The sequence below is a fragment of the Macrosteles quadrilineatus genome, unplaced genomic scaffold (genome assembly GCF_028750875.1).
Source record: "Macrosteles quadrilineatus isolate MER2022 unplaced genomic scaffold, UCM_ALF_1.0 Scaffold_6__1_contigs__length_79288215, whole genome shotgun sequence".
Lineage (NCBI taxonomy): Eukaryota > Metazoa > Arthropoda > Insecta > Hemiptera > Cicadellidae > Macrosteles > Macrosteles quadrilineatus.
The window spans coordinates 55060585-55087317 of record NW_026542599.1 but is presented as its reverse complement, the minus strand read 5'-3'; the positions used below and the strand labels follow the sequence as shown (position 1 = coordinate 55087317).

General features: G+C 34.9%; 2 protein-coding genes across 2 annotated transcripts; one reads left to right on the top strand and one right to left on the bottom strand.

The window, feature by feature from the left end:
- Positions 1 to 1644: 1644 nt before the first annotated feature.
- On the bottom strand, positions 1645 to 24504 carry LOC128996976 (FAS-associated factor 1). Its single transcript, XM_054422546.1, has 16 exons — positions 24288 to 24504; positions 13938 to 14006; positions 13340 to 13489; positions 12609 to 12711; positions 11553 to 11733; positions 10369 to 10488; positions 9441 to 9588; positions 9176 to 9305; positions 8531 to 8676; positions 8129 to 8283; positions 7310 to 7446; positions 6539 to 6701; positions 5040 to 5136; positions 4715 to 4852; positions 2756 to 2833; positions 1645 to 2027 (listed from the first exon to the last, which is right to left on the bottom strand). Exons 1-16 carry the CDS (start codon positions 24324 to 24326, stop codon positions 1947 to 1949), a joined length of 1935 nt encoding a protein of 644 aa, XP_054278521.1. The 5' UTR covers positions 24327 to 24504; the 3' UTR covers positions 1645 to 1946.
- Positions 24505 to 25492: 988 nt separating this feature from the next.
- On the top strand, positions 25493 to 26220 carry LOC128997037 (39S ribosomal protein L42, mitochondrial). The gene has a single exon (XM_054422615.1). It carries the CDS (start codon positions 25751 to 25753, stop codon positions 26135 to 26137), a length of 387 nt encoding a protein of 128 aa, XP_054278590.1. The 5' UTR covers positions 25493 to 25750; the 3' UTR covers positions 26138 to 26220.
- The last annotated feature ends 513 nt before the right edge of the window (positions 26221 to 26733 follow it).

Genomic DNA, 26733 nt, shown 5'->3' with positions numbered 1-26733 from the left:
GAATATGGAGTAAAAATCGGTATTTGAGCTGACGTCAACAATTGCTAACAGATACTGATAGCGCACCTAACGGCGCTACGCCTAGTTGTTCAATGCATTACTATGTAGCAGCACTAGTTAGTCCCGGACTAACCTGGACTATTTAGATGATAATGTTCAGCCGAATCACAACAGTGATCATAAAAATGGTGTTACTGAGGAATTTGATAAACATCCCTTGAGTTAATTTGTTGTGTTTCATTTTGTTAAACTATTAACATTATTTGGCTAGTTTTTTTTCTGTTACTTTGTACTTTGCATTTTTCTAGTCATGGCTCAATTTTGACAATCCACCTGTTCTAATTAAAAGACAAGTTCTACATGTAAAAGAATGTTATATGCAAATAAATAATATCTAATGTAATGACTAAACTAAATCAAGGTCAAATTCATATTACACTAGCTGTACCCGCGGGCTTTGCCCCGTTTAACTTCATATGTGAGCTCGTTCGCATGGCTCAATCACGTCCTGGTTGAAGTTCGTTCGCTACGCTCACTCACCTTTAGGTTGGAGCACGTACGCTTGCCTTCAATTAGCTCGTTTGCTACGCTAACTCGCCCCCGGGTTGAAGTTCGTTCGCTTTGCTCGCTCACCTTTTGGTTTAAAATTAGCTGTTGTCAAATATTTAAAAAAATAATAGTGCTGCACTCTGTTGGTAATCCTTGTAACTTTAATGCTATTGAACATCATAGAACAGAACCAACTTGTTTAATTAAAACAGCTGTTAAGATGCATTTATTCCATTTAAATATGAGTACTCATTAGGTTAACATGGGAAACTCCAGACGAACTGGGGCGGAGCCCGAGAGTCCGATCAGAATAAAAACCACTTAGTTTTCCTATTTAATGCCTAAAGAATCAGTGTACCAAATTTCAGCCTCCTAGATAAATGGGAAGTGGGAGAATTAGTGATGAGTGAGTGAGTCAGTCAGTGAGGGCTTTGCCTTTTATATATATAGATTGTAAACTAGATGTCTTTTGTTCCGGTTTTGGTTTCAAATAATGCTATCAGAACATTACAATTTATAAGATAACTTGGAAATTTACAACGAAAAAACAGTTTTTTCATGTTTACTGCAAATACCAAGACTTTTCTTTGTTATTGTCTTATTATTCCAAATTAGCCTGGTTAATAAAATAGTAAAAACAATACAGTTACAATTCGAGAACAGGTAATTGAATTAAAAGGCAAACAAAAGTCTTACAAAATATCAAAAGATAACAGCCTGTTTACTCCAGAACAACATCCTAGTTCAAGAAGAAAATGTAGCTGCTGTAAATTTAAGTAAAATCCAAATTGTTGAATCCAAAATCAAATTCCATTTTTTTTTTACAAAAGTATATCTTGGAAAATGTTCTTGAGGCTTAGCAGTTCACATATATTCGTTCACATTTTATGGAGTTAAACAAATTTACAAAAAATTGGTGTAAATGCAAATCTTCAAACACGTCTGCAACTTAATTTAAGTTCCCCGGTTTAATTTCTTAAGAGCAATTGTTTATAATAAGTTGGCCTAGGTACGTATATTGAGGGTGGATATATAAACATAGGCAAGGACTTTGTGTTATTAAAAGAGTAAAACCGGTATACTACACTAAAAAACTAGAATAATGAAAATTTTATTTGTAAATATTTAATATGTACATAGAGACATCTTAGTATTTCCTTAGTATAAAAGGTAAACGAGACGAAGCAGTTTAGTCCTATATTACACAATCACTAATGTGTGAATTCCGGTGATCTCTCATAGAAATAAACACAAAGTTCCATCCGAGAAATTAAAGCTAAGGTATTGTTCCAATGATCAAAGACATCAAAATAAATATTTAACACTGATTTAGAAGTTGTTTAGTAAACATAACACAGCCATTGTGAATCCCTTGGTTCAGTGCTGTCGCCTTGGTTTTACCGTTCTTCCAAGATAAGAGTCTCTTGAGGACAAAGATTGAGTTGCTGCAAAGTGGCATCTCCGCTTACCGATGTTAACTGTAAAAACAAAACACATCTGGTGTAAACCGTTGTATTAGTTTGTTATCCTCCACACAGTACATCCTGAAATTCTGGTTAACGACGTCGTAGGTGGTATTAAGGTACAAAATAGCAAATTATTTTGTACCATAAAATTATTTTCAGTTTAAAACTGTATTTCAGGTAACTCATACCCAGCCAGGATTAGGTAATTTATAATTTGAAAAATAAAAAAAAGTTATCAGAACCCACACCGTTAGAGGTCAGTAGAGCTCCAAATTAATTGTCTCAATTTGGGACTAGAGATGCAAGTTATTGTTGTTTCCCAGCAACGCAACGGCAACGTTTTTCACCCGCCAATAACAGGTTGTGGTTGCGCATCCTGTTATTTCAGCACTGTTGCCGAGAGTTCGTTGCCGAGAATTTGTTGTATAGAGCCCGTTGTCGACAGCCGTTGCTTCCCAGAAAAAGCTTTTTATTAAATTTTGTATTGGACGTTATTAAACTTAGTGAACGCTGAAGCCAGTGCCTTTATTATTTCCAAAATTTAGGTTGCAGCATCCATAAGTGCAACCAGTGCACAGTGGCAGTGGACAGTGTAGCTAAGTGATAAGAGCAAATAACTCACCCTCGTGAAAAAAATTACACTGGCACACTTTTGATGTTCATAACTAAACTAGCAAATGGATGAGATTTTTGCATCCAAACAACTAAATTTTGCAAAACTATTTCTAAATCATACTCACATCTCTTCTAGGCCAACTTGAGATCACTTTGTAATCTTTTGTATGAAAACCTTGGACCACCAAGTAGTTCAACAAAACCTGAAAATATTAATTAAATTACATCAACATTTTTATGCCAAAATAATTTATACCAGTGATTCAAAATAATCAGACACATAATTTTACATAAGCTAAGTACAGTCCAACCTCAGTATAACGAATCTGAAGGGACCGAACTGAATATTCGTTATATCAAGGATTTCGTTAAAAAGAGGTTCGTTTCGTTATATAGAGGTTAGGTTTGCAGAAAATTCGCTAAATCGAGGTTCAGAACAAGCGTCGGTCAATATAGGTCGGGATTTGACCTCATTAAAACACAATTAAAGTAGCATAGGCTACAATACTTTACAGTACAGTGTTTACATTGTACAGTAGAACCTAAATTATCCGGCATAATAAAGGGGAGGGATCTTGCATATTGCGCAATCATGAAAATGGCATTGATCTTGGTACAGGTAAACAACTGTAAGTTTAAAATCACAGCTTGTTCTAACCCTCCTAAAACCTAGCCAAACACTGTATTGCGTAGTCATAAACCATGTAAAGAACAAAACAAAACAGTAGTAGAAAGTTTTGTAAGCTACTGATCGTGATAGGCCGGTAGGCTACATACAGTACAGTACGGATTTATCACAACAGAGGAATGTCAATAATAATCATTAACTATAGCATTGGTGTTGCTAGTTTAAACAAATCGTATTGAAAACAATAAATTATTAGATAAGTCATAAAAGTGTATAATCATAACCAACTTAAAGATAATAAAAACACTCTTAAAAGGAATGTTAAAATAACGATGTTGCTATTCTTTCTCTTTGCTCTTGTTTTTATATCCTTTCTTAGGTTTCTCTTTATCCAAAAATTGTACAATTCACCATAGTTACTTATCGCCCAATCACAGCTTACTAAACATTACGTCGTCATCAGTCCTCAGTGAATGAAATCAGTTCTCAATTGCAACATACTAACATAGCACGCGCAGCGACAGCAGACAGAGATGTGTTAAAAACGGAGCAGACGAATGTTAGCGCAAGCGATTACGTCACCTTTCCATTTCATTTGATAAAGAAACAGATTTTTCAAAAATAATGGGGTGGGGGATTTTTTATATCGAGGGAAAGACGTAGACAATTCGTTATGCAGAGGTTAAATTCGCAATGTAGAGGTTCTGACAATGATAAATTCGTTATATTGAGGTGTCTTATTTGAGCCAAAATCACGAAAAATTTGATAAATCAAGGTCGTTGTTATGGTTTGTTCGTTATGTAGAGGTAAAATATACATTGGGTCTTATGGAGAGTTCCAGGGGATTAAAAAAAATTTGTTATATCAAGGAATTCAATATATCAAGGTTCGTTATATCAAGGTTAGACTGTAGTTTTGAATATATTAACAAGAGAGTCAAAAATGGACATCTTGTCAAATATAACACATAAAAATAAAAAAATAAAACCTAAGTTCAATCCTCAGTCGAATTCTAGTCCTCAAGTAATAATTCAAGACTTAGGTTTTGGAGGAATTTGGGCATTTTGGAAGAAAAAAGAGCACCTGGCTTAGGGATACATTAAAGATGAAGGAATGGATACACAACTAACTTACCCAAGAAAAGAGTTCCAGGTAGACTAAACAGCTCACAAACACAAATGAAAAATCAATTGTTTTCTGTAAACTGCCTGGTGGGAAACCTTTTTTTCCCAGGTAAGTTAGTTGTCCAATATATTGTCATTAGGTAATTACAAGATAATGGTTTGGACATTTTTCTTAAACAAAAACCATTTAAAATGTTAATGCTATGGTTATGTTATGCCTTTTTATGCCAGGGAAACATGAAATAAAACAGTAGTGAAACAAAATATTTGTCATGTAAAAAAAGGTATCATCTGAAAATATATCAAATGAAATTGGAAACATTGATTTTACCTGTAGTTTGCTTGAAGCTAAAAATCTTCTCTCTAAGAAATCTCCTTTAGGTAATCTGAAACGTATTTTTGTGATGTTTTCGGTTGAGTCCTCACTAGGTTCGTCAGGAAGTTCTGATTCTAAGGCAGCTCTTTCAGCCTAAAAGCAATTATAAAATATTGGATCATCTATTTAAGTTAGTAACGGTAACTTGATTTCCAATCCAGAAAAAGAATTCAAAATGCATAAGTTGATAACAAAATGTACAAAGATGTAAATCAATTTGAAAGCAGTCTTTCAAAATAAAGAATACAACTACCATAAAACCATTGAAATTAAATTATACCTGTTTTTTGGCTTCTTCTTCTTGTTTTTCTGATTCAATTCTCTGTTTTTCTCGAGTTTCAAGCATCTCCTGTTGTTTCTTTGCTTCCTCTTTTGCTCTGAAAATAATAAATTTACTTTAGCAATTAAATGGCAAGTCGATTAGTTGATCTAGTTGCTACTACGATGTAAAATGACACACATCCTTGCACGCACAGACAAATACAAACACATACAAGGAACGAAGACGAGAATGGTTTGGGTTTGAAGACAGCAGGAAAAAAGCGGAATAATCCTTACTTTCACTGAGTTAATGATCAATAATAAAACAATGAAAGTAAAGTTTGGTTAAATGTGTAGGTTAAAAGCGCTTAATAAATAGACAGAAATTCCTTCTCAATCTAGTCTTACATTGCCAATATTTCCAAATATTTCACCAATATTTTACTAGCTATACCAATTACCGCATTGGATGAAATAACTTTCTGTTCCAACATTAAGTAAGGATGAGATTAATTGTGGTTCAAAGTTTACACGGCAGACTCTAGATTGTAGACATCACAAACAAATAAATGAACCATACACACTTTTAGATACTTTAAACACTTGACAACATTATAAATGCCAACGCGGCCGCCTGCCTCGTGGTTACCAGGAACTAGTTCAAGCTCAATGAAAATAAATCTCACCAGCTTCTTTGTAGTTTGTGGACTCAGTCTGAGATGGACTGTGGATGTGGATGTGACAAGCCGATGAAACTCCTTGGCATAAATATGGATTATAAGCTGAATTGGTCCACACATGGCCATGTATGTAAAAAACTTTCAAGAACCAATTTCCTTCTCAGAAAACTTAAGCTGATCGTCACTCCTGAATATTCGTTGCTGACCTACTTTGGGCTTTTCCATTGCCATAAGCTATGGGCTGACACTCTGGGGCCATAGTCCTAGTTCAAAGTGAGTTTAGTTGTTACAAAAGACGGCAGTCAGAATCATACTGGCATGAGCACAGTAAGCCATCTTTCAACAACTTGTTATACTCACTGTTTACTGTCAGTTTATCTTAGACTGCCTTATCTCTGTGAAAACAATCCAAAACTCGAGAACATCGGAAGAGATCAGAACCACTACTACTGCCTAAGATCAAAGAGGGATATCAATGTGCCAAGGTGTAGGCTAGGTAAATCAAAGAGCTGCTACCCAGTCATAGCCTACAGACTTTTCAACAAGCTTCCAGTCAATATAAGGGAGCTAAACTTAACAACTAAAAAAAAAGTGATGAACTGGTCACTGAGCGAATGTTTTTACTCCATAAAGAAGTATCTTGGGGACAGTATGAACTTTAGGGTGTGATACTGGCCGCCATCGTAGTTGGTAATGTAAGAATTAGTTCTATTTTTATTTTTTGTGTTTTAAATATGACAAGATCAGTCCAGATAACGAGTTATAATGATCGCATGCTAGGAATGGTAATGATAATGGTAAACTCAAATATCTACAGATAACAAACTACATTTTCTACCTGTCTATTTCTAGAGAAGCTTGATAAGCGTTGTCCTGTTCGATTTTAATCATTTCTCTGGCCATTCTTTCATCTTCTTCTTTTACTTCTTGTTTCTGCTGCTCAGAGAAAACATCAACTGCCTGAATGAGGCTAGTAAGTAGTTCATTAACGCCGACATTGCCTGTTCAAATAATATATTTGACTTTAGTGTACTTGTCGAACTGCATTTTTTACTTTAACGTAATATTTATTAATACAGGAAAGGCTAAAAACCTGCTTAGGTGTGAGTGGCCAGCTAGGTAAGGTCAACGTAATATTTATTTAAACATAACACCTCCTTACTCTTTTGTCAAATTTTTGAAATAATTCAAACAATTCAGTGATGGAAAAAATGTGCTTTTCTAGATTTATTGTACAAATCATTCTTTTTAGCCTGCAGTGTTAGGTATACTTTCTTTATGACCTTTATGCAAGATGTAGCATTTACAGATGATTAACCTTTAGTTTTGTCAGCCTTTGACAGATTGTAGAACATACTTCACTGAAGTCTTATGAATAAAGTAAATAAAACCAAAGGGGCGATTTTTGAAAAAAATCCACCAGTTTTACTTGTTCAAAGACAAACAGAAAGGAATACCTTTGACTGAAAGTATTGCTTAAATTACTTTTAAACACACAACGTATGGAAAAAAATTATCTACTGTATACTTCTATGAATGGGACAAAAAATCTGCTTGCGTACAAATTAAATAGTTTTTGGTATATACTACACACTAATCAGGTCATTACCGTGAACAGCTGAAAATATTTCCGTAGCAGACCTCATTCTCATGATGAGCAACAGTGCTGGCAACCTTTCCACCTCTATGTTGCGAACAGTAACGGCCGCCATGGGCCCCAGTGTGCGAGTGAGGGACGCAAGAAACCTACAAGCAAACTCATTGAAGTAATGTTGATTTAGGATAACAAGATCAGGGTGATTGACCATTAGATGTGATAAAAGCAATTTAAAATTGAACATTTGATTTATGATAACAAACTTTTTTTTAATCAATTAATTATCCAACCCAGTAATTGACGAAACTGTCGACAACAGCTTCTTGGCCACAATTGGTCTTGAAGACATCTTACTTCCATACATTTCTTGAGGTTCAGAATGTAGCATAAAGCACAAGGACCTAACTTTCAAGGATTTTTGTCAGGATGCAGGTTTACCTGAATCGGAAAGTGTCCAAGAACACTACAATTTTTTAGCCAAACACAATCATAAGAATATTTTACTGACACTAACAGTATTTTAAACCACGCAAGACATTTCCCTTCCTAACTCAAATCCTCCTCGTTAACAGTGAAATAATATAAATTCTTATGTGTGATGAAACGTTTGTGTTTCTTTCCTGAGCTAGCTTGGACAGTTTCCCATCCAGGTAAGCCCGCTATATTAACACATCCTTCAAACCTGCCCGGGTTGAAAATGCTGTAAGCGACGGTAACATATACTTATTTTTGTACAAAATATGCCTTTCTTTTGCCTTATTTAACTCTTTCCCAATCAGCTAAGCCTGCCATGTATATATGTAAAGTAAGGTAAGGTAAGCTAACACTCACTTTTGCTTGTTAGATTCAAATGTGAGATCCCACCCCCAGACGACAAAGTTGGTCGCTAGGAGTTGCAGAACTGACTCATAACACAACAGTTGAGTGCAGAACACGTTAGTCAACACACTGGCGTCATGATGGAGATAAACAGCCAATAACCTCCTCTGTAAACATATTTAGAGTAAAGGATATAAAGTTGTGTACAAGTTTTAACTGCAGTTGAAAGACATTTATTTACTCGTTTATTTGAAAGAGAAAAACCAAGTAGGCTCTAACCACTTATTTGATTTTTTAGGGGTTTTTGAGCAAGACTTATAATCAATTATACTTGTTATAATCAACTAGATAACTTCTAACCCAACCATGGACTTAGCGCTTAATCCCAACATATAATAGCAAGTAATACTTCACCTCTCTTGCAGGTTTTTGACATGCTTCTTTAATAGCATCTTCCAGAGTTCCAGGAAAGAAATCGGGATGCATAGCTCCATATCTGTTAGTAAATTCATCGGTGAAATGAATACAACCAGCAGTTTCATCTTCGACATTGTCTGGAACTGAAGATACAAGTGGTGGTTAGAAACTTTTTCCCCTCACAAACCTTCAATGAGTCAGAAATAAAAATATCTCAAAATCCAATCATTAGAGCCATTAGGCAAAGAGGAACAATTATTTTAGTAGGCTACGCCTAGTCATTTTTAGTGGTTATATTTTTGGTTTTGAGCCTTGGCAAATAGCAGAAAAACAATGAATAAGGACATAGGAGGGATTTTCTAACAACATGAAGAAATAAATATTCCTTTTTTCTCATCCTTCCCAAATAACTACAAGATAACGTTCAACTGATTTGGTAAACACTCATAGAACCAACCAACGGGAGAGCTGAAATTTTCTAAACAATTACTTTATCCATGTTCGCTGACAATAAATACCCAATTCAGGATGAGTTTTATTTAATTAATAAATTTATGATTAGAAACAACCTTATGTTTACCAACCAATTAACTTAAAAAAGGGTACAATGAAATATAAAGTAATTAATGCCCAACTACTAACTCAAAGGTTGCACTTTTCTTGATCCGATATCTTCAACAAACATTTCATCTTCACCAGTCCACGAGGCAGAACACGAGGCGTCCTCAAACTCTTCCACAGAACTATCACTGTCCGCTAGGTCGACAACAATCTAAAAAAAGATGTCCATGGTAAAAAAAAACACTCTAAAAATGAAGCTCAAAACGGTGTGTGTTTGTTTTTGCAATTGACTTGAGACATGCTAAGTCCGATGAATTTTTATTTACTTATTTATAAGACTACTCACTCGTTTATACTCCTTGGCAGGGTTCTTCTTCACACTGAGACTGTGATTAGGCAGCTGCAGTCCGGCCGCTGCTAGAGTTGTAGTGTCGTCTTTGAGAGTCGACGGCCAACCTGTCCACACCTGGTGTCTAACTGGGATGTCTGTCAGACTATGGCAACAGAAGGGTTTATATTGAATTGAACACGTTTCAGAATATTAATTAATATCAGAATACCATTGTTGTATGCAGTGCTAAGGAAATCAATTGTTGTAGCCTACATGTCTTGTGTAAATAAAAACACTTTTTAATTAATTAATTCGTTCATAGCAGAATATCAAGTATAGTTTGATATATAGTATAGTATAGTATTTTAAGTTTAGCTTTCACTAAAATTCTTTTACACCATTAAGGTTAAGGTGAATCAAATAGCTAAGGAAAAAGTAAAAAAAAAATATCAGGCTGTATCAACATTAGTGAATTTAGTTTTAACTTAGTGCATTTTTATTACAATTTTGCTAGTTAGTGTTAGATAAGAACAAATCGATTCAACTACCACTAAAGAGTATATTTTTTAGGAAAGAATATAGGTTAACTAACAAAATTAAAGCCCAAACCATATATATTATAAACAAAAAAAGGTTCACTCAACACAATGCTGATTGGTTCATAAGAAATTTCTTTAGAAATGAAAAATGTTGGTTGGAGTTTTAAATTATAGCCAAAACAATTCTCATCAATCTACCAACCTACTCTCTAAATAAGTTTTATCATAGATAAAACATGCTCCCAGAGGCTATGGTTTGCTGGACACCTATAGAGTTGTCCTGGTTTGCGCTGCATCTATAGGTTAATACCAGATTAGTACGATGATTAGGAAATGAAATGGTGTAGCATTTCATCATAGCAATAAAAAGATAAGACATATTAATGTGAGTTTTTATCAATTACCTATAAATATCTGCTTTAACTTCCTCTATAGTTTTAGTTCCAGGGTACTTCAGACTGTAATCTTTGCTTTTCATTTCATCAAACACATTCAATGTAAATGTTTTTGTAAGATTTTCCTCACTGGAAAAGAATAAATTATTATTAACAAGAAAAATTGCACAGGAAAATTTATCACTTGTAACCCACATATCGTTAATATATTTACAGCTATGTACGTACACAAACAAAGTACATACACAAGACACATATATAGGCCTATGTGTGTTTAGTTGTAAATCGACTGATGATATGTGGGTTACAAGTCATCAATTTTCTGTACTATTGATTGCACATATTGACGCACATATTGCGATTAACATATACTGTAGTCCATCAGGTTTAACTGTTGTCAACTATGCAGGGTTACCACATATCATAACTATGTACACAAACATAGTATACAATATATATACATATTATGTGTTTGTGTACATAGTTGTAAATAGACTAATGATATGTGGTAACACCAGCCATTTTGTAATTTGTAAACTCTTTCTCTACACTTGACAAAGTCTCTCAGGGGACAAATTGTCTGCACAGTGTATCTTCTAGATGTTCTATAGCCTACCTACACTTTCAAGGTAAGCTAGCTGCTATCCTCCTTTTTCTACAATTCAAAAATCCTGGCCTAGAGCCTTTCCTTGAACAAAACTAAATCTATTTAAATTTAAGTAACTAATTTTCAGAAACAAAGATTTACCAGGCAAACTAAAGAGATTAACTATCAAAAATTAAATCTAAAAATATCTTTCCTTGACACATCTAAATCCAAGGTGCTAAGTCCAGCTTTATTTACAATGAAGGTTTTTTTAGAAGCTAGGCACAAGCTTGGGATTGTTTTTCACATTACTTCAGCCTAGACCTAGAGGAGGGGCATTATCACTTAGATAAAATCCATTGATGATTTGGTGGAATTTGAACCCAGGATCTCAGGGACCGAAGTCCCGCGCTGTAACCTCTAGGCCAGCTCAATTTTCAGCTATTGAAAACAACAAAAATTAGCCAATCCACCATAAAGAGCAACAAAGAAAAATCATTGAAATTTTTACTCAGCTAATGACTTGCACAAAATAATTACCAGGCAATTCAATGACCAAAGAAATTAAGAATGAGTAAGTTATGTAAATGAAAGCGTTTTCACCAACCTTTCAAAGTCCATTCCGTTATTGTCAGAGTCGAGGTTAGTCAGAAACAGGATGTTTTCCCTTGGCAGTTTTATTAGGCTCAAAGTTGCGTAGTCACTGGTTGGATTGTGCTCCCACCCTGTTAGAGTTTGATGACAAACAGGCACGCCCAATTTGCTGAATATCATAGTCTTCAGATCTCCTATAAAAGTTTTTAGCTTTAAACAAACGTGTGAATTTTCAAATAAATCAATGAGACATCATTTAATTTTTGTTTAACGACACAATAATTAGCTACTACAATTTGATTGGGGTACTGGGATGTAAACATTAAGTTTTCAAAAAAAATTTGATGCAAACTTTAAAACAATCCAAAACACTAGGGATCTTAAAATTTAAATAAAAAAATGGACATATGTGATTCTTGGTTTTTTAGTTATGATTAATCATTGATATTCATATTCCAGCTGCGGGGACAAGTCATCTTGCTGTGATCGCCCTCCCACACATATTTGAGTGGAGGGGAAAGGTGCTTTTGGTGGGTACTCCAGATATTGGTGTGTCCCACACTACCCTTTAGGACCGAGGGCTTGCGTAATACATTTTTTCATATTTCACACCTCCTTAAAAAAAGGTTAAATTTTGGAATATTTTCATCTTGCGATCTCGAAAGTTGCCATAATTTTGAGAGAATAAAAAAGCTGATCAAGGAAAGATTACGACTCCTTAATCAAAACAATGTAATTAAAGAATCATATGGGTAGAAGATTAATATTAAGACTAAAGCTGAGATAGAAGGGCCATCTCAGAAAAGACTTGAGAAGACTGGGAATAAGGGAAATGGAGACAGTGTGTTGGGGGCAAAGTTCCACCTTGGGCACCAACAGCCACAGCAAGTAAGTAATTGCTTTCTGTAAGTTAAATAAATTAACAGTCAGCATTTTATACGAAGACTGCTTTCAGCCGCTATATAGTAAGGACTTCTTTACGATAACCAACTTTTAACATAAAAATACTTCGCTAGCCTAATATTTTACATCAATGACATTTAAGATAGAAAAATAGAAAAAAACTTACTGATAGTGGCGGTTTCGGGGAGTACCAGTTCAATTACTCTGTCATTGTAGTTTATCTGGAAGTTGAGCCTCCGAGTTGAGAGTCGTCCATGGCTGGTCGAGGCCTGAACAAACAAAACTTAAATTGAAACGGTAAAACAAGTTTGATGTATATGTGGGTTTGAAGATAGGTTTAGCGAATTTCCCTCCAGGGAAGGCTGTTATAACCCTCTTCATTGTTGTACATTGTAAACAAATCACTGTCCATATTAAATTACCACTGTCATATTTAACTTTTACTTTTGTTGGTTTTTTTTTATAAAAAAATTTGTTTGGTATTAAAGCTTGTAGTAAGATTGCACTTGACCGATCTCTACTAGCCTAGTTCAAAAACATTATATGCCGTCATGCAGGTTGTGTCAACTGTCCTCACGACCCAGGTGAAGGCGCTCAAGTACACGAAACACGGGACATCCACTCTGTGAGTCAGCATAAATGTTTGCAGTCCGGTCTTAACCCTACACCCGCTTACACTGCTGCCTGTGATAGGCCCAAGTGCCAGCTTACGTGACACAACCTGCAAATTAGTTCAGTTTTTACACTTTGTTTGTAAAGTTTATTTCATTATCATCAGTATGACTCTCTGTACCAGTGGCCACAGCAGTAAGTGTAACTGTATTTATTATGAAGCTTCATGTTTATTTTATTTATACTTCAGAATAAATAAGTATATAAAAGAGTTGGTTGGCATACCTCAATAAAATCAGGGCTGATGACGACACTTTTCTGTCCATTGGGTATGTTTTGTGGTCGTCTTATCTCTTCTATCATCTCTATGTCCAGGCCGGACGATTCGGATGGAAGTTGTTGCGAATCTTGAGGCATTACTCTGTTTATTGCCGCCTTGGAAAAAAGTATATAAGTTGAAAAAAATGTACAACAAATCCAAATATGTAGAGAACAATAACTGTTCACACTACATAAGTTTACAATAGGCACAAATAGGCATGACAATTTAGTTTTAATAACTCAGCAAAAACATTATATTATAATGAAATTATAAACATTATAATGAAATTTAACAATAATTGACCCTCAAGGCATTATAAATAAACCAATTCACACAGTTACAGTATGGTTTTGAAGAACACTTATGACTAAGCAAGTACCAGTTCCCTACGTCTAGTGTAAAACCAATACAGGTAATTTCAATCTAGTTTTTCATTATGATAAATTATCATCTGAATAAAATGCACGGTAAAAGCTGAAACTAAAAAGTATATAGTTTTAAGCACATAACTGACCAGACAAGGAGGTTCGAGCATTGTAGCAAACATAATATTGTACTTACCAGCAAATCCCATTTTGCTTCATCGAGATGCGAAAATGCCTCGCCGATATCATCGATTCCAGTGCAGGCCTAAAACAGTTAAAATTGTATTTTGTATAATATGCTTGATTTTCTTGGGGCCTACTTTTTACTGTAGTCATTTAACTAGGAATGGACAAAGTGCCTAATTTCTCTTTACATTCAAACATAGTACAACATAATAAAAATATGTAAAAATTAAAAAAATATCCCTGCCGCAGCAAACCTGCCAACTAAGCGAATTTCCAGTTGCCTGAATTGATTTTCAATTAAATGTATTTAATTAACATTAGGTTTTATGAGTACATAGGCTTGCTGCTATAATAACTTAGTATAAAATAAATAAATTTACTAACGCCTCTTTCACACGATGCGGCGCCTGCCGTGCCGGACAAGCGTGTGTCTTTACACTAGTACGGTTTCGTCCGGCGCGTGCCGTACGGCACTCCTGAATATTTATTAATATTATTATTAAAGCACGTTTTTAGTTTAGGTCAAATCCAAACATTGAATGAAATGGGAAACGCTGCACCAGCTGACCGTACTTATTCGTAATATCTGAGTGCTGCCAACTTATTTTCAAGCGTACATGGATTACGTTCATCATTATAAAGCACGCTGTTTTAGCGAATTTCCTATATAGGGAATAAGCTATTACCGGAGTACTCATGGTAAGACCTGGACCCGGGACCAATTTACTTTTTCGTTTTGAGGTCCCTAGAGGCCAAAAACACCATCCGTTCAAATTCACATTTATATTTATTTATTCCTTTCATTATTTTTGTTATTGTATTTGTAGGCCTAAATGTAAACATGTCTATGACCTAAGTGTCGAAACATGTCGTTTATTAATTAAAATGAATTTAAAAGGGTAGCCTACTAATGTTTTTATAATGTTTTCAATTATTTATATAGTAGTAGCCCTAATCACAATCATACTTATTATTATATATATTTATATATATATATGTGTCCGTTAGCGCAATAACTCGAGCAAAAATGATCCGATTTTGATGAAATTTGGTATAAACCTACATTTATTCGAATGAGTTCGCGAACCAGCATGATCGGACTATAGGAACGTGGTTTTATATGGGGTTTTATGGGGTAAAAATAGGTTTTTCCTATTTTCGTCCCTAAAAACTCAAAATTTTACAATTTATTTCCAAACCATTTTGTAGAGCTTAAAAAAACAAATAGGTAATTTAGTATATTGAAGCGCTGTTGTGTGTCTAATGGTTACAGAGAAAATTCCAAAGAATTGTAAATTTAAAATTCCCATGTTATTCTTATGGAGAATAAGTCAACTGTTGTAGTTTGCTTGTTTATGAACATATTTTGATCGAATTTGGAAAATACTTTCATTTCTTACTAAACTATTAACATTTTACAAAAAATACTTTTACCCTCCCTGTTGTAGCAAACCTAAGTACTCGTTTAACTAATTCTATTTAAATAGGAAATAAATGTGATATTTTTATGGAGGCATTTTAGTGTAAATCCAATCAGGTTAATGGAAATTCGCTTAGTCTGCAGGTTTGCTGCGGCGAGGGTATTGTGTTTATTTTTTGGTTGAAATGTTGGAGTGTGGCAAAAAATGGTGGAGCAGGACAATAGCTATGCTGACCCTACCAGCCCTCCGAGTAAATCTCATTAACCATGCCTCAGTTAATACCGGGGCTATAGAATACAGGGGCTGGCTCACGTGGACTAGCAAAGTGGTCCCACTGCCGTGTGGCTGTGACGTCACCACGCTGACTCCACGGGCGTAGCTAGCGCGCGGCAAATATACAAATCGCTCATTTAAATGCTTCCCTAAATGTACACAATTAAATTGTCCATATAAAACTTATATCGTTGTAATCTGCATTAACTACAGAATCTGATGGTCCAAAAATATTTTAGTTATGATCAATGATATGTATTTTAAAAGGGGAAAATTATAACGATTACAAACTTGTGAACTACAAAAAGTCACTAAGCGGGGATTTTTTTTATTTTTGGGATAGGAACAAACTTTGAGCGAGAAAAATATTCATTAATAGTTCTATTTCAATAATTAGCCTGAAAATTTTCGATAAAACCAACGGGTCGTTTATTGCTTACCAGGAAGTTAGGCTTTATAAACTTGGCGATCACATTACATCGTTCCGCACATGTCCGCATCGTGCTGTTTATAACATGATAGTTAAAAAATGTTATGATCCTAAAACAATTGCACTTTGTTTCTATTAGTGAAACAAGTAATTAGTGCTAAAACTTAATTTTAAGAACTGTGTAGACTTAAGGCTTAGAATGTTATTTTATCTTGTTTGATATTCCGGTACCCCTTGTCATATAATTCTAATACACTTGGTTGGGTATCTTTTAGGGATGTGTAATGGTTTAGGTAATTTTATATTGTCTGTTGAACAAAGTGTTTATTCGTAGAAATTAAGTAAAAGAGCGTTTTAATGCGATAGTATTTTTATTATAATAGTTGTATCCTATTTCGCTGATTTTAGCCACTTACTCATCTTCTGATCATTTTTCTTCTATCTTCTTCAGAAACAAACGGAAGACCCGAATAACAATGAAAGAGCGAAGTTGTTTTTACGCGTATTTGATGCAGTGTTGCCATAACAACAACCGAAAATTTGCGAGGCGAACGGCAAAATTACCCGCCAGCGCTCAGTTGTAACAATCGTCTTTTGAGACGATTTATTAATGAACTGTTAGGGGTATTTAAGAATTGTTAAGTAATTACTAAGGAAGAACTGATTGACTACAGTTTTCTCGCTGAAAGTTTGTGCCTAACCCGAAAATTAAAATGTTCCTCGCTTAGTGACTTTTTCAAGTTTCATTATTGTAGTTTCTCTACGTTTGTTGGTATAAAACTAATTTACTTGTGGTAAACTAAAAACTGTTTGGATATTTGGATTCTACAGTTAATGCAGAATAAAACGATATAAGTTTCATGTGAGAAATATGTTCGTACAACGGTAGGGGAGCGTGTAAAAGAGTGAGATTTTCGCTGGCCGCGTAATGGAAACAGGCCCGACTGTCAGCCCAGTGACGTCACAGGAGGTGGGGGAGCGGGGCCGTGTCGGCAAGTGCTACATCAAAGACGTGAGCTAGCCCCTGTATTCTATAGCCCCGGTTAATACTCCACTTAAAAGCTCAAATAAAATGAATAGGATAATTAAAAATATTATAATTCGTCATATCTGAAAATATTGTATTCTAGAAGTCTACAAAAATGTTTAATAATTACGTATAGGCCTAAATTAGTAATTTAATACTAAATATTCTCCTCTAGTTATTAAATGAAAAATTTTGTTTTAATAGGCCTACTTTAAGTTGGCCGACTTGCATGGGATGAACATAAAAATATATGTTTTGTGATACCTTAAATATATTATTTTCTGATACAACGATATATAATTTCTTAATAACTGTTGCACCCTCTTGGTAAGGTAGTTTGCCTAAATTGAGAAAGCGTAGGGGTTGGGCCGTGCGGCACGCGCCGCACCGTGTGAAAGCTCCCAAACCAATAGCCCTTCACCGAGTTGTCCGGCGTGGACGCGGCGCGGCGCTGTTGTCTGGCTGAAGGTGCATCCGGCGGTAACTCGCGAGCCGGATAATAGTGTGAAAGGACTCATATACTCCCATAGCCCTACGCCGGATCCGGTGGGCGCCGCGTCGTGTGAAAGAGGCGTAAGTTTGATCAAAATATATCCATGAACAAGCAAACTACAAAATTTTACAATATCCCGTCACATAACATGGGAATTTAAAAATAACAATTGTTTTAATTTACTTCGTAACCAATACCTGTACAAAAACACTTTGATATACTAAATTATTTGTTTTTTTAGGCCTAAGCCCTTTAAAAAGGTCTGGAGAGAAATTGGGAAATTTTGTGTTTAGAGGGTCAAAAATTAGAAAAACCAATTGTTCCCCATAAAAGCTGATGCTGATCATACGAGTCATGTACCTACAAGACATAACTTAAATAGGGCTAACTTATTTAAGTATCTTAAAATTTACCTAGACCTTCCAAAATGCTGTAGAAGATTTATTTATTTTTTTTTATTTATACACACCAACAGCTTGGCCAATGCTTTGCGACAAAACAAAAAACTGAACAATAAATTTGATACCCAATAGAATAATAAATAATGTAGGCCTAACAACAAATAAAGTAAACAAAGATTAAAATTACCATACTTTTCTGTTAAAGGGAACATTAATTATTATCGATGATTTCTTTTTGATAAGCCCTATATCAAAATTTTTTTTCTATCAGATATACCAATATTAACGAATTGAAACATTGGCTGACAACTACGATAAATAAATATTGTTTAGTATCAACAAAGAATACACAACCTAACAAACCAAACTTGCTGTAACATTTCAAAATACGGTTGGTTATTCCCCATCCCATGCGTTTAATGTTATTAAACAGAATTTTGAAATGGTACAGCAGGTTTGGTTAGCAGGGCCGGACTTACCTATGAGCGGAGGGGGCGAGTTCCCGGGGCCCCCTTGCACAGTAGTTTTTATTAATAACTTCGAAAATTAATCAGACACTTACCAAATGGCCTTCTTTTGCAACAACTTTATTTTTATTTTTGTCCTATATTTAAGGTTATTGTTAGGTGCATTTTAAGGCATTACTAGGAACGAAATTCTTGACCCTAAGGGACTTGCACTGGGCCCCTCGCTTAGGCCTGGTTTACACGAGCATATGTGGGGTGGGGTGGCTATCTACACCATTGAAGCAATGCCACTAAATGTGGAAAAAGTAAACATGGAAGCCTATACAGATGAAATGAATATTGAACTGGCGGCAATAGAAATTAAGGAAAGGAGAAGAAACCTTCTAATCTTGGGACTCTACAGACCACCCAATGGGGACCTACAAACTTTTTTCTCAAACCTGCAAAACCTACTACACACTCACTCAAAACCCCGGAAGAAGATCATCATTATGGGCGATTCAAACCTAAATATAATCGACAAAGACAAAAGCAACATCAAAGATCTTACTGCTCTACTAAATATTTTTGACATAAGAATAGAAGAACTGCCCCATACCAGAATTACACACACTACAAAAACTAGTATAGACTGCTGCTACACAGATATAAACCCTGCAAATATAAAATCCGAAACCACACAAAACTTTATTTCCGACCATCTCGGAGTTTTCTGCAAAATAAACCTTTTCAATCCTAAACCATCAAATATAAAAAAATACTCAAGACAGATAACAACTAAATCCCTCTCTGATGTAAAACATGCACTATCAAACGTGGACTGGTCAATAGTTTATCAACAGAAATGCACAGAGGAAAAATATAATACATTCCTAAGAACCATCGTGGAAATCATGCAGACACACATGCCAAAGACCTACAAAACCTTAAAAAATGGCAATAATGGCGTAAACGAATTAATTGATGATGACAATATAAATGAACTACGACAGGAGATGAAACACTCACACCTAAAATACTTAACAACAAATAGGCCTGAGGATAAAGCTACTTTTACAGAAACAAAAAAGAAGTATGACTCCGAAATAAAACTAAAGAAAAGGTCAAAAATATCATCTAAAATTGAAGAATCAAAAAACAAAAATAAAGAAATCTGGAGAATCATAAATAAAGAAAGAAATAAAAACCCATACAACAGAGAAAATATTATGCTTAGGGAGGGAAATGAAATCATCTCGTGCCCAGAAAGAATAAGTGAACTTTTTAACGACTATTTTATCAAAATCGGAGGCTCTGCTGAAAACTCCCACAACAACAGGGAAATATTGCAAGAACAAGAAGAAATGCAAACCCCTCAAGAACCCTCACTAGGAATTCTATCAAAATTCAATACAATAAACAAAACCGAATTAAACAATATATTTAAAACTTTTGATCAGGGTGTCTACTACATTCTGGATAAAAAATTCATGGACAATTCCCGTACATTTAAGGGCACTTTGGCGTAACCTTTGTCGGTGTCATTAGGCCTACCGAATAATTTTCCTGATTGGTCAAACTGTATTAATCTTGTTATTAACTGTAGTTGTACCAGATAGAAGAGTAAATAATAATAGATAGCCTAAGAGTTAAAAATTTCAAAATAGAAATTTATTGACAGTAAACAAGCATAGGCCTACCTATACTTTAGGTAAAACTTTTATAGTGTAACAGAGAAACGCAATCTCTTTAATGCATATTGTTGCTCAGTTCTTAGTACAAAATCAAGGTATGGTAAGCGGCTACCAATAAGCAATAAGCACAGAGTAAGATTATTGTATTTTCATTTGCAAAGTTAATATCGACACATAGCAATCATTAGTTGTTTATCTAGGCTCAATTACATTTTCTTAATATATTTTACAGCACTTTCAAGAATCAAAATACCCAGGCCTAGGCCTAATTATTTAGGAGGGCCTAAATAAACTGAGTAACAAACAATGAGGTTATAATAGCAGCAAAGTCACTATCATCATTCTAGTTCTTAAGATTTAGATTGCTTAAAGCATACAACTCAACAAATAAATATATGGGAAACAAAAAACATTGAAACCTGAATAGCCAACAATATAAGACAAAGATACAGAAAATGCAATGACATAATTTGAAACCAAGAAGGCCTACATAGTGATAAAACATTCATGCAAATAACAATGCTTGTAGTTTTGTCAATTGAAAGATAAAACATCCATAAAAAAGGGGTTAACTTACAAAATAAGACTGTAGATTATTTACATGTTTAATATGAAACCATAAACAGTTTTATGGCACTAGGCAATGGCCGCGGCAAAATGAATCTTCAAGCCAAGTACAAGTAAGAAGTGAAATTTAACAGCCATTATAAAGCTATTATTTTCACGATAAAATAGGTTTGGGATCTCATAATAATTCCTCATAATATAATCTCATAATAAGCCCTAGTAATAAAAACAGAAGTTGTAAAGGAATAAAAGTGATACAACTTTTATGAGCTAGCTAACTGAGTCAACAGTTCTTGGAAGTACTTGACTTGACACTTGATTGTCGTGATAAAATATTAATGGGTTTGAGATTGTTAATGGGATTTTTATTGCATAATTACTCTAGTAATAAATTATGAAAATGTAAACAAACATCTGATAAACCTTTTATGTGCTCCTAACCAACTAGCGATCAATAAAATTATGACCCATTAAAAATTTAAGGACATAGTCTGGCATTTAAGGACAATTCCCGTACATTTCATGGCCAGTAAAAAATTAAGTACAATTCCCGGTTTTCCCGGATTTCCCGGTTGGTAGACACCCTGTTTGATTCAAAAAATGTCTGCGGCTTTGATGAAGTCCCCAACTCTGTTATAAAATACTGCAAGGAAGAACTAATAAACCCCCTACTAGACATCATAAACAGTTCAATCCTAAATTCACATGTACCTGATAAAATGAAAATAGCAACAATTTACCCAAAGTATAAAAAAGGAGAAAAAAAAATAAAAACAAACTACAGGCCAATCTCAATACTACCCACCCTCTCAAAATATATAGAGAAAATAATTTTTAACCAGATAATGGACCATCTAAACGAAAACAACCTCCTAACTGAAAAACAACATGGTTTTAGACCTCAAAAATCCATTACTACAGCAGTATTTCAATTCTGTGACTTTATAACAAAAAACTGGGAAGAAAATAACAATGTCATAGGAATATACCTGGATATAGAAAAAGCATTTGACAGTCTAAACTGGAAAACCCTTATAAGAAAATTAAATGCACTTAACATAAAACAGGACGCTCAAAAATGGATCAAAAGTTATCTCACAAACAGAAAACAACAAGTAGAAATAGGCTACATAAAAAACAACATTGAACTTAAAACCAAATCTAGACTTCAAGATATGACCCAAGGAATTCCACAAGGAAGCATCCTCGGCCCCCTCCTATTCATCATATATATGAACAATTTTCCAGAAAACCTACCAACAGGAACGGACTGTATTATTTTTGCCGATGACACCACAGTACTAATCCCTCGAGATCATCACCTCATAACTAACGGAGGAATAGAAAATATTTTAAAACATATCGAGCAATTCTGCAAATTAATAGACCTTAGAATCAATAACGCCAAAACTGTTACAATAGAATTTTCCTGCAAATCAAACCCAAACAAAGCCCCTCTAGGTAACTCAAACCCAAACAGATCAGACCATACCAAATTTCTGGGAATAGAAATAGACGAAAACCTAAAATGGGAACACCATATTAATTCACTGCAACAAAAACTATCTACATCAATCTATGCTATGAGAAGGATAACTAACCTAACCGACTTTACTACAGCTAAAATTGCCTACCATGCACTCATAGAATCACACCTCCGCTTTGGAATTGTTGCCTGGGGCGCAGCAAGTACAGACCTTTTCCAATCAATTTTCATATTACAAAAGGAAGCAATAAGAACCCTAAATAATACCCACTATCAAGAACATTGCAAACCATTTTTTATAAAAAACAAAATTCTCACATTAACATCCTTATACTTGATTGAAGTGATAACCCAAACAATGAAACTGAATCCCACTAAACGATCAGAAACTCATAACTACAACACCAGGAAAAAAACCGATCTGAACCTACCGCAACACAGATTAGAAAAAACAGCAAAAACCCCAACATATAGAGGGATGAAACTTTACAATTTATTACCACATCGGCTAAAAGCTATTACAGACCCGAAAAAATTTGCTAACCAACTGAAAAACTATCTCCTCGAACGACCCTACTACAGTTTAAATGAATTCCTGGATGACCATACTTTTAACAGAAGACAATAAAAAACCAAGATACAACTAAGAAGATAAAGATAAAGAAAAAGATGACGCCTCCCCCATTCTTGATGACTGCGGAGGAGAAGAACAGCAGTAACCAGTAAGTAAGCAGTGTGCTAGGCTGTGGTGACTGTGACGGACAAGTTTCAGTTTCAATGAACGGCCGCAGCGAATGAGTTGAAGGGGGCCCCGCGCTTGGGGCAAAAGTACAATAAATATGAAAACTCTTGTCCCAACGTAGAACGTTACTTGTAAAATTGTGTTGTGTTAAATGGAGATTCACTGGAGTTCAAATACTTTTAAAAATAAAAACATTGCTCCGTTTATGTTTTATTAAATGTTATTCTTTTCTTTTACCTCTAAGTATATACCAATCAGGATTTTAAGGGGTAGAAGTATATTATCTGTATTTAAAGGTTTTGTAAAATAGTAATTAGGTAATTAAGTTATGCGTCGAAATTTTGATCTCCAGTCTTTGGAGTCAAAATCATACAGCGCCAGTAATAATTTTAAATCTATATAGACACTTTACAACAACTAGAGTCGTCTGATGTAAAAAAAAATACATTTATTGGGAGTGGGCGAGCGTTGTCGACTGAAATCGTTAACAAGCGATAAGCAGAAGCAGCTGCAACAATAAATGATAATGAGCTGAAAGGGATCCTGTCTAGTCCTGTCTGTCTCACGCACGCGCATACACACACATAAAATGCCTTACTTATCGCCTATCCAAAACAATTTAAATCACTTTACTCCCACAGTTTATCCTTTAAGACTAGTGGTAACGTCAAGTTTTAGTTTTGGTTGAAATTGTCTTACTTTTGTGTTATTTTATTGTACTGCAAACTGACAGTAAACTTACAAAAACAAAGCTGAAGTGAGTAACTTAATGTTGTATTCAATGCTATGTTTGTGTTGTATTAATCGATATTGGATCCATTTAAACATCTTTCAGTTACTCATATCAATGGTTAGCTTGTGCTTGTGAGTGTTTATTAGACTTTTATTGCAAGATTTTGCTCGTTAGCAAAAAACTCAAACTTGAAAGTCCTCAATGGTCCTTTTCATGCTAGGACTTTGACGTATTATAAAAACGAGAATGCCGTAGGTACCAAAACCATTATGAAAATAAACATACAAGTCATATTTTATATTTTATAATAGGCTAGGCTTCATTTCAGAAAGCACCAATTATCCGAAAATTGTGACCAATACTTAGGTCTGATGTAGGCTAGAGAGCCAATAATCAGTTCCCTGCTACCGTTGTGAAACAAATTAAATTTGTATGTTGTAACTTAACTTATAGTTTTAGTTTTGTAAGTATGGATTTGGCCAATCAACTGATAAGTTAGGCCTACAAATGTTGACCACCTAATGTGCCGTTCCATTATCATCCATGCTTAATTAAACAATTTGTGCTGTTAAGAAAAATATGTGTTAGGGAACCGTGATGATGAGAACAAAAATAAATCTCATTTAATTATAATTAATAATGCTTACCTGGAAATCAGCTAAGATCTCTTCTCTATTCTCAGACATATTAGGACTATGAAACAAAACTTCTGAAATAATTTTGATTACGCCCTATTTACTCTGGTTTCTCATATTACTTGAAGCAACTAAAACACCTTGAAAAACTTTAAGTTGAAATTTACAAAATGTCCAGATTACTTTATTGTTAGTTAAAATTTTTCTAACCAAAGAGTGTTGAGTAGAACTGGAAAATACCCTTGATTTGCTGAATAATCCTTCCATTTGCAGGCTTACCAACATGTGACATTTCATCAATGGAATATAATACTAAATATAAAATAATAAAATCAACACATCGACTAAATATGTGTATACCTGCTTCATAACGTGGGGTCCCAGTTTTTTGATATCCCAAAAGATCGACACTGAAAAATTCCCATATTGTCGACAACTCAAATAACCGACATCCCACTTAACAGACAACCGACACTGTCGATATTTTGAGTTGTCGACAACATGGGACTATTTCAGTGTCGATCATTTGGGATGTCGATAAACTGGGACCCCACGTACTAGAATTGGTTGGACCCGTTGGACCTCAATCGGTGGGGCACACGGGAGGGACTAACATATACTAAGGCTAACATATCTTGTAGTGTCAGCGTTCTCCGCTAGAACCACTAAGTTGAAAATTAAATTAATTTTTTAAATTTTTAGTTATAAAATTAACTTTTTAATTAAAAAATAATTTTTTTTTATCATAAAATAGCCGAACTATAACAAAAGATTTACAGCTAAGAAGTATTCGCATTTTAAGCAAAAATCGTCGACAAAAAGTTAATGTCCCCTGGTTTTGAAACCAGGACCTCCTGAACACCAATCCAACACGCTACCATAGATAAAACATAGGTACTGAGAAGTCTACTTGTGTTGGCTAGTCTATGACGCTACCATGACGCTACCAATAATGTCACGAACGCCGCTGAAATCACATAGTCTCGTTACGGTAATCGTGTTGCCTCAAGAGAAGAGAAGACATTAGCCACTAGAGATATGACGTCACTACACCTTTAGCCTTAGTCCCTCCCGTGTGCCGATTCCCGTTGCACCTGACCTGAGACAGACTGGACTGGAGCATTGAGATATAGATTCTGGAGTGGAGACTAGACTGGAGTAGTAAAACGTAAAAGTAAATAAATAAAATAAAAATACCAATTACCAACCAATAACAATACCTACTTAGCTCAGCTGGACCTACACACCTAAGTCAAGTCCTAACCCTAAAAAGGTCCTACCTAATTTGATCAATGAATTACAATTATTTAATGAAGTGAACTGGAAAGTGCTACATTCTATAGGCTCAAAAACTATGTGCTATTAGTGTTTCCGCCAAAATTTTCTTTAGTCGTGGATCTCCTGCCTATCAAACCATTCATTAAAGGTAGGCCTGTAGGCCTTTTCTAATAAAACAAATACACAGAAAGAGAGCAATGGCTTTATTCCAGAGGATTCTCTCAAATGTAAGAACTAAACAGTTCATTCTTCCCCCAGCAAGAATTCAATTGTATTCCTCCTTTGAGGTTAAGGAGAGAGTCGTTGTAACTGATGATGGCTCTACAATTGTTTGTTGGCATCCAGAGAAACCATTTCCTTATGAGTGTTCCAGACCGATTCCTGAAGCAGTTAATGAAGATACAAATTCCGTTTTGAAAGTTCAAAATCTCTCTGCAGTTTATGATGTGTTTAAACCTAAAAGTGAAGAACAAACAAGGGAAGAACTCATGAAATTAACCAGCACTAACAAACACATTTGGTTTCCAAAAGGGAAAAAGCATTACAAGAAGAAACCTGTGCCTCGTAAGCGAGAGTATTTGTAAAGGTTCATTTACTGTATATATTATCTGTATATCATCTTAGTAAATTTAGATTAAATGTTGTTTCTCATTCTTTGAAGCTGTAACTTAGGAGTATAATTCTCTTGCTATCCTCTTTATCAATACGCAAAGGATAGGCTATACGTCCGGTAACCGAACGTGCATTAGGCATCCGGCAGTAATGTCACCGGATTGTGGGGGCCCGGAACACCATTACCAAAACGATACAATATATTTCCAACGGTGTTTGTGGTGTAGTGGATGGATAGAGTACTCGGCTGATGATCAAGAGGTACTTAGATCAAATCCCATCGGTGACACTAATTTATTGTCAAAGATTTTGCCTAGAATGCCATTCTTAACTGTACATCTTTTGTTAGAATTTGAGGCATTTAAGTTATAATTTTCATTCCATTTTTCCATCATCAGCAAGTTTGGTTGGTTAGGTTAGGTTATTACAGTAACTGCTGGACGCCTAATCGGTATTTGTTTACTTTAGGGGCTTCTAACGAATTTTGAAAAAAACTGTTTTTTCTCATTATTTGGCCTATTTTGAACACTTTTTACATTTTGGCACTTTTGGGGCAAACGCCTATTTC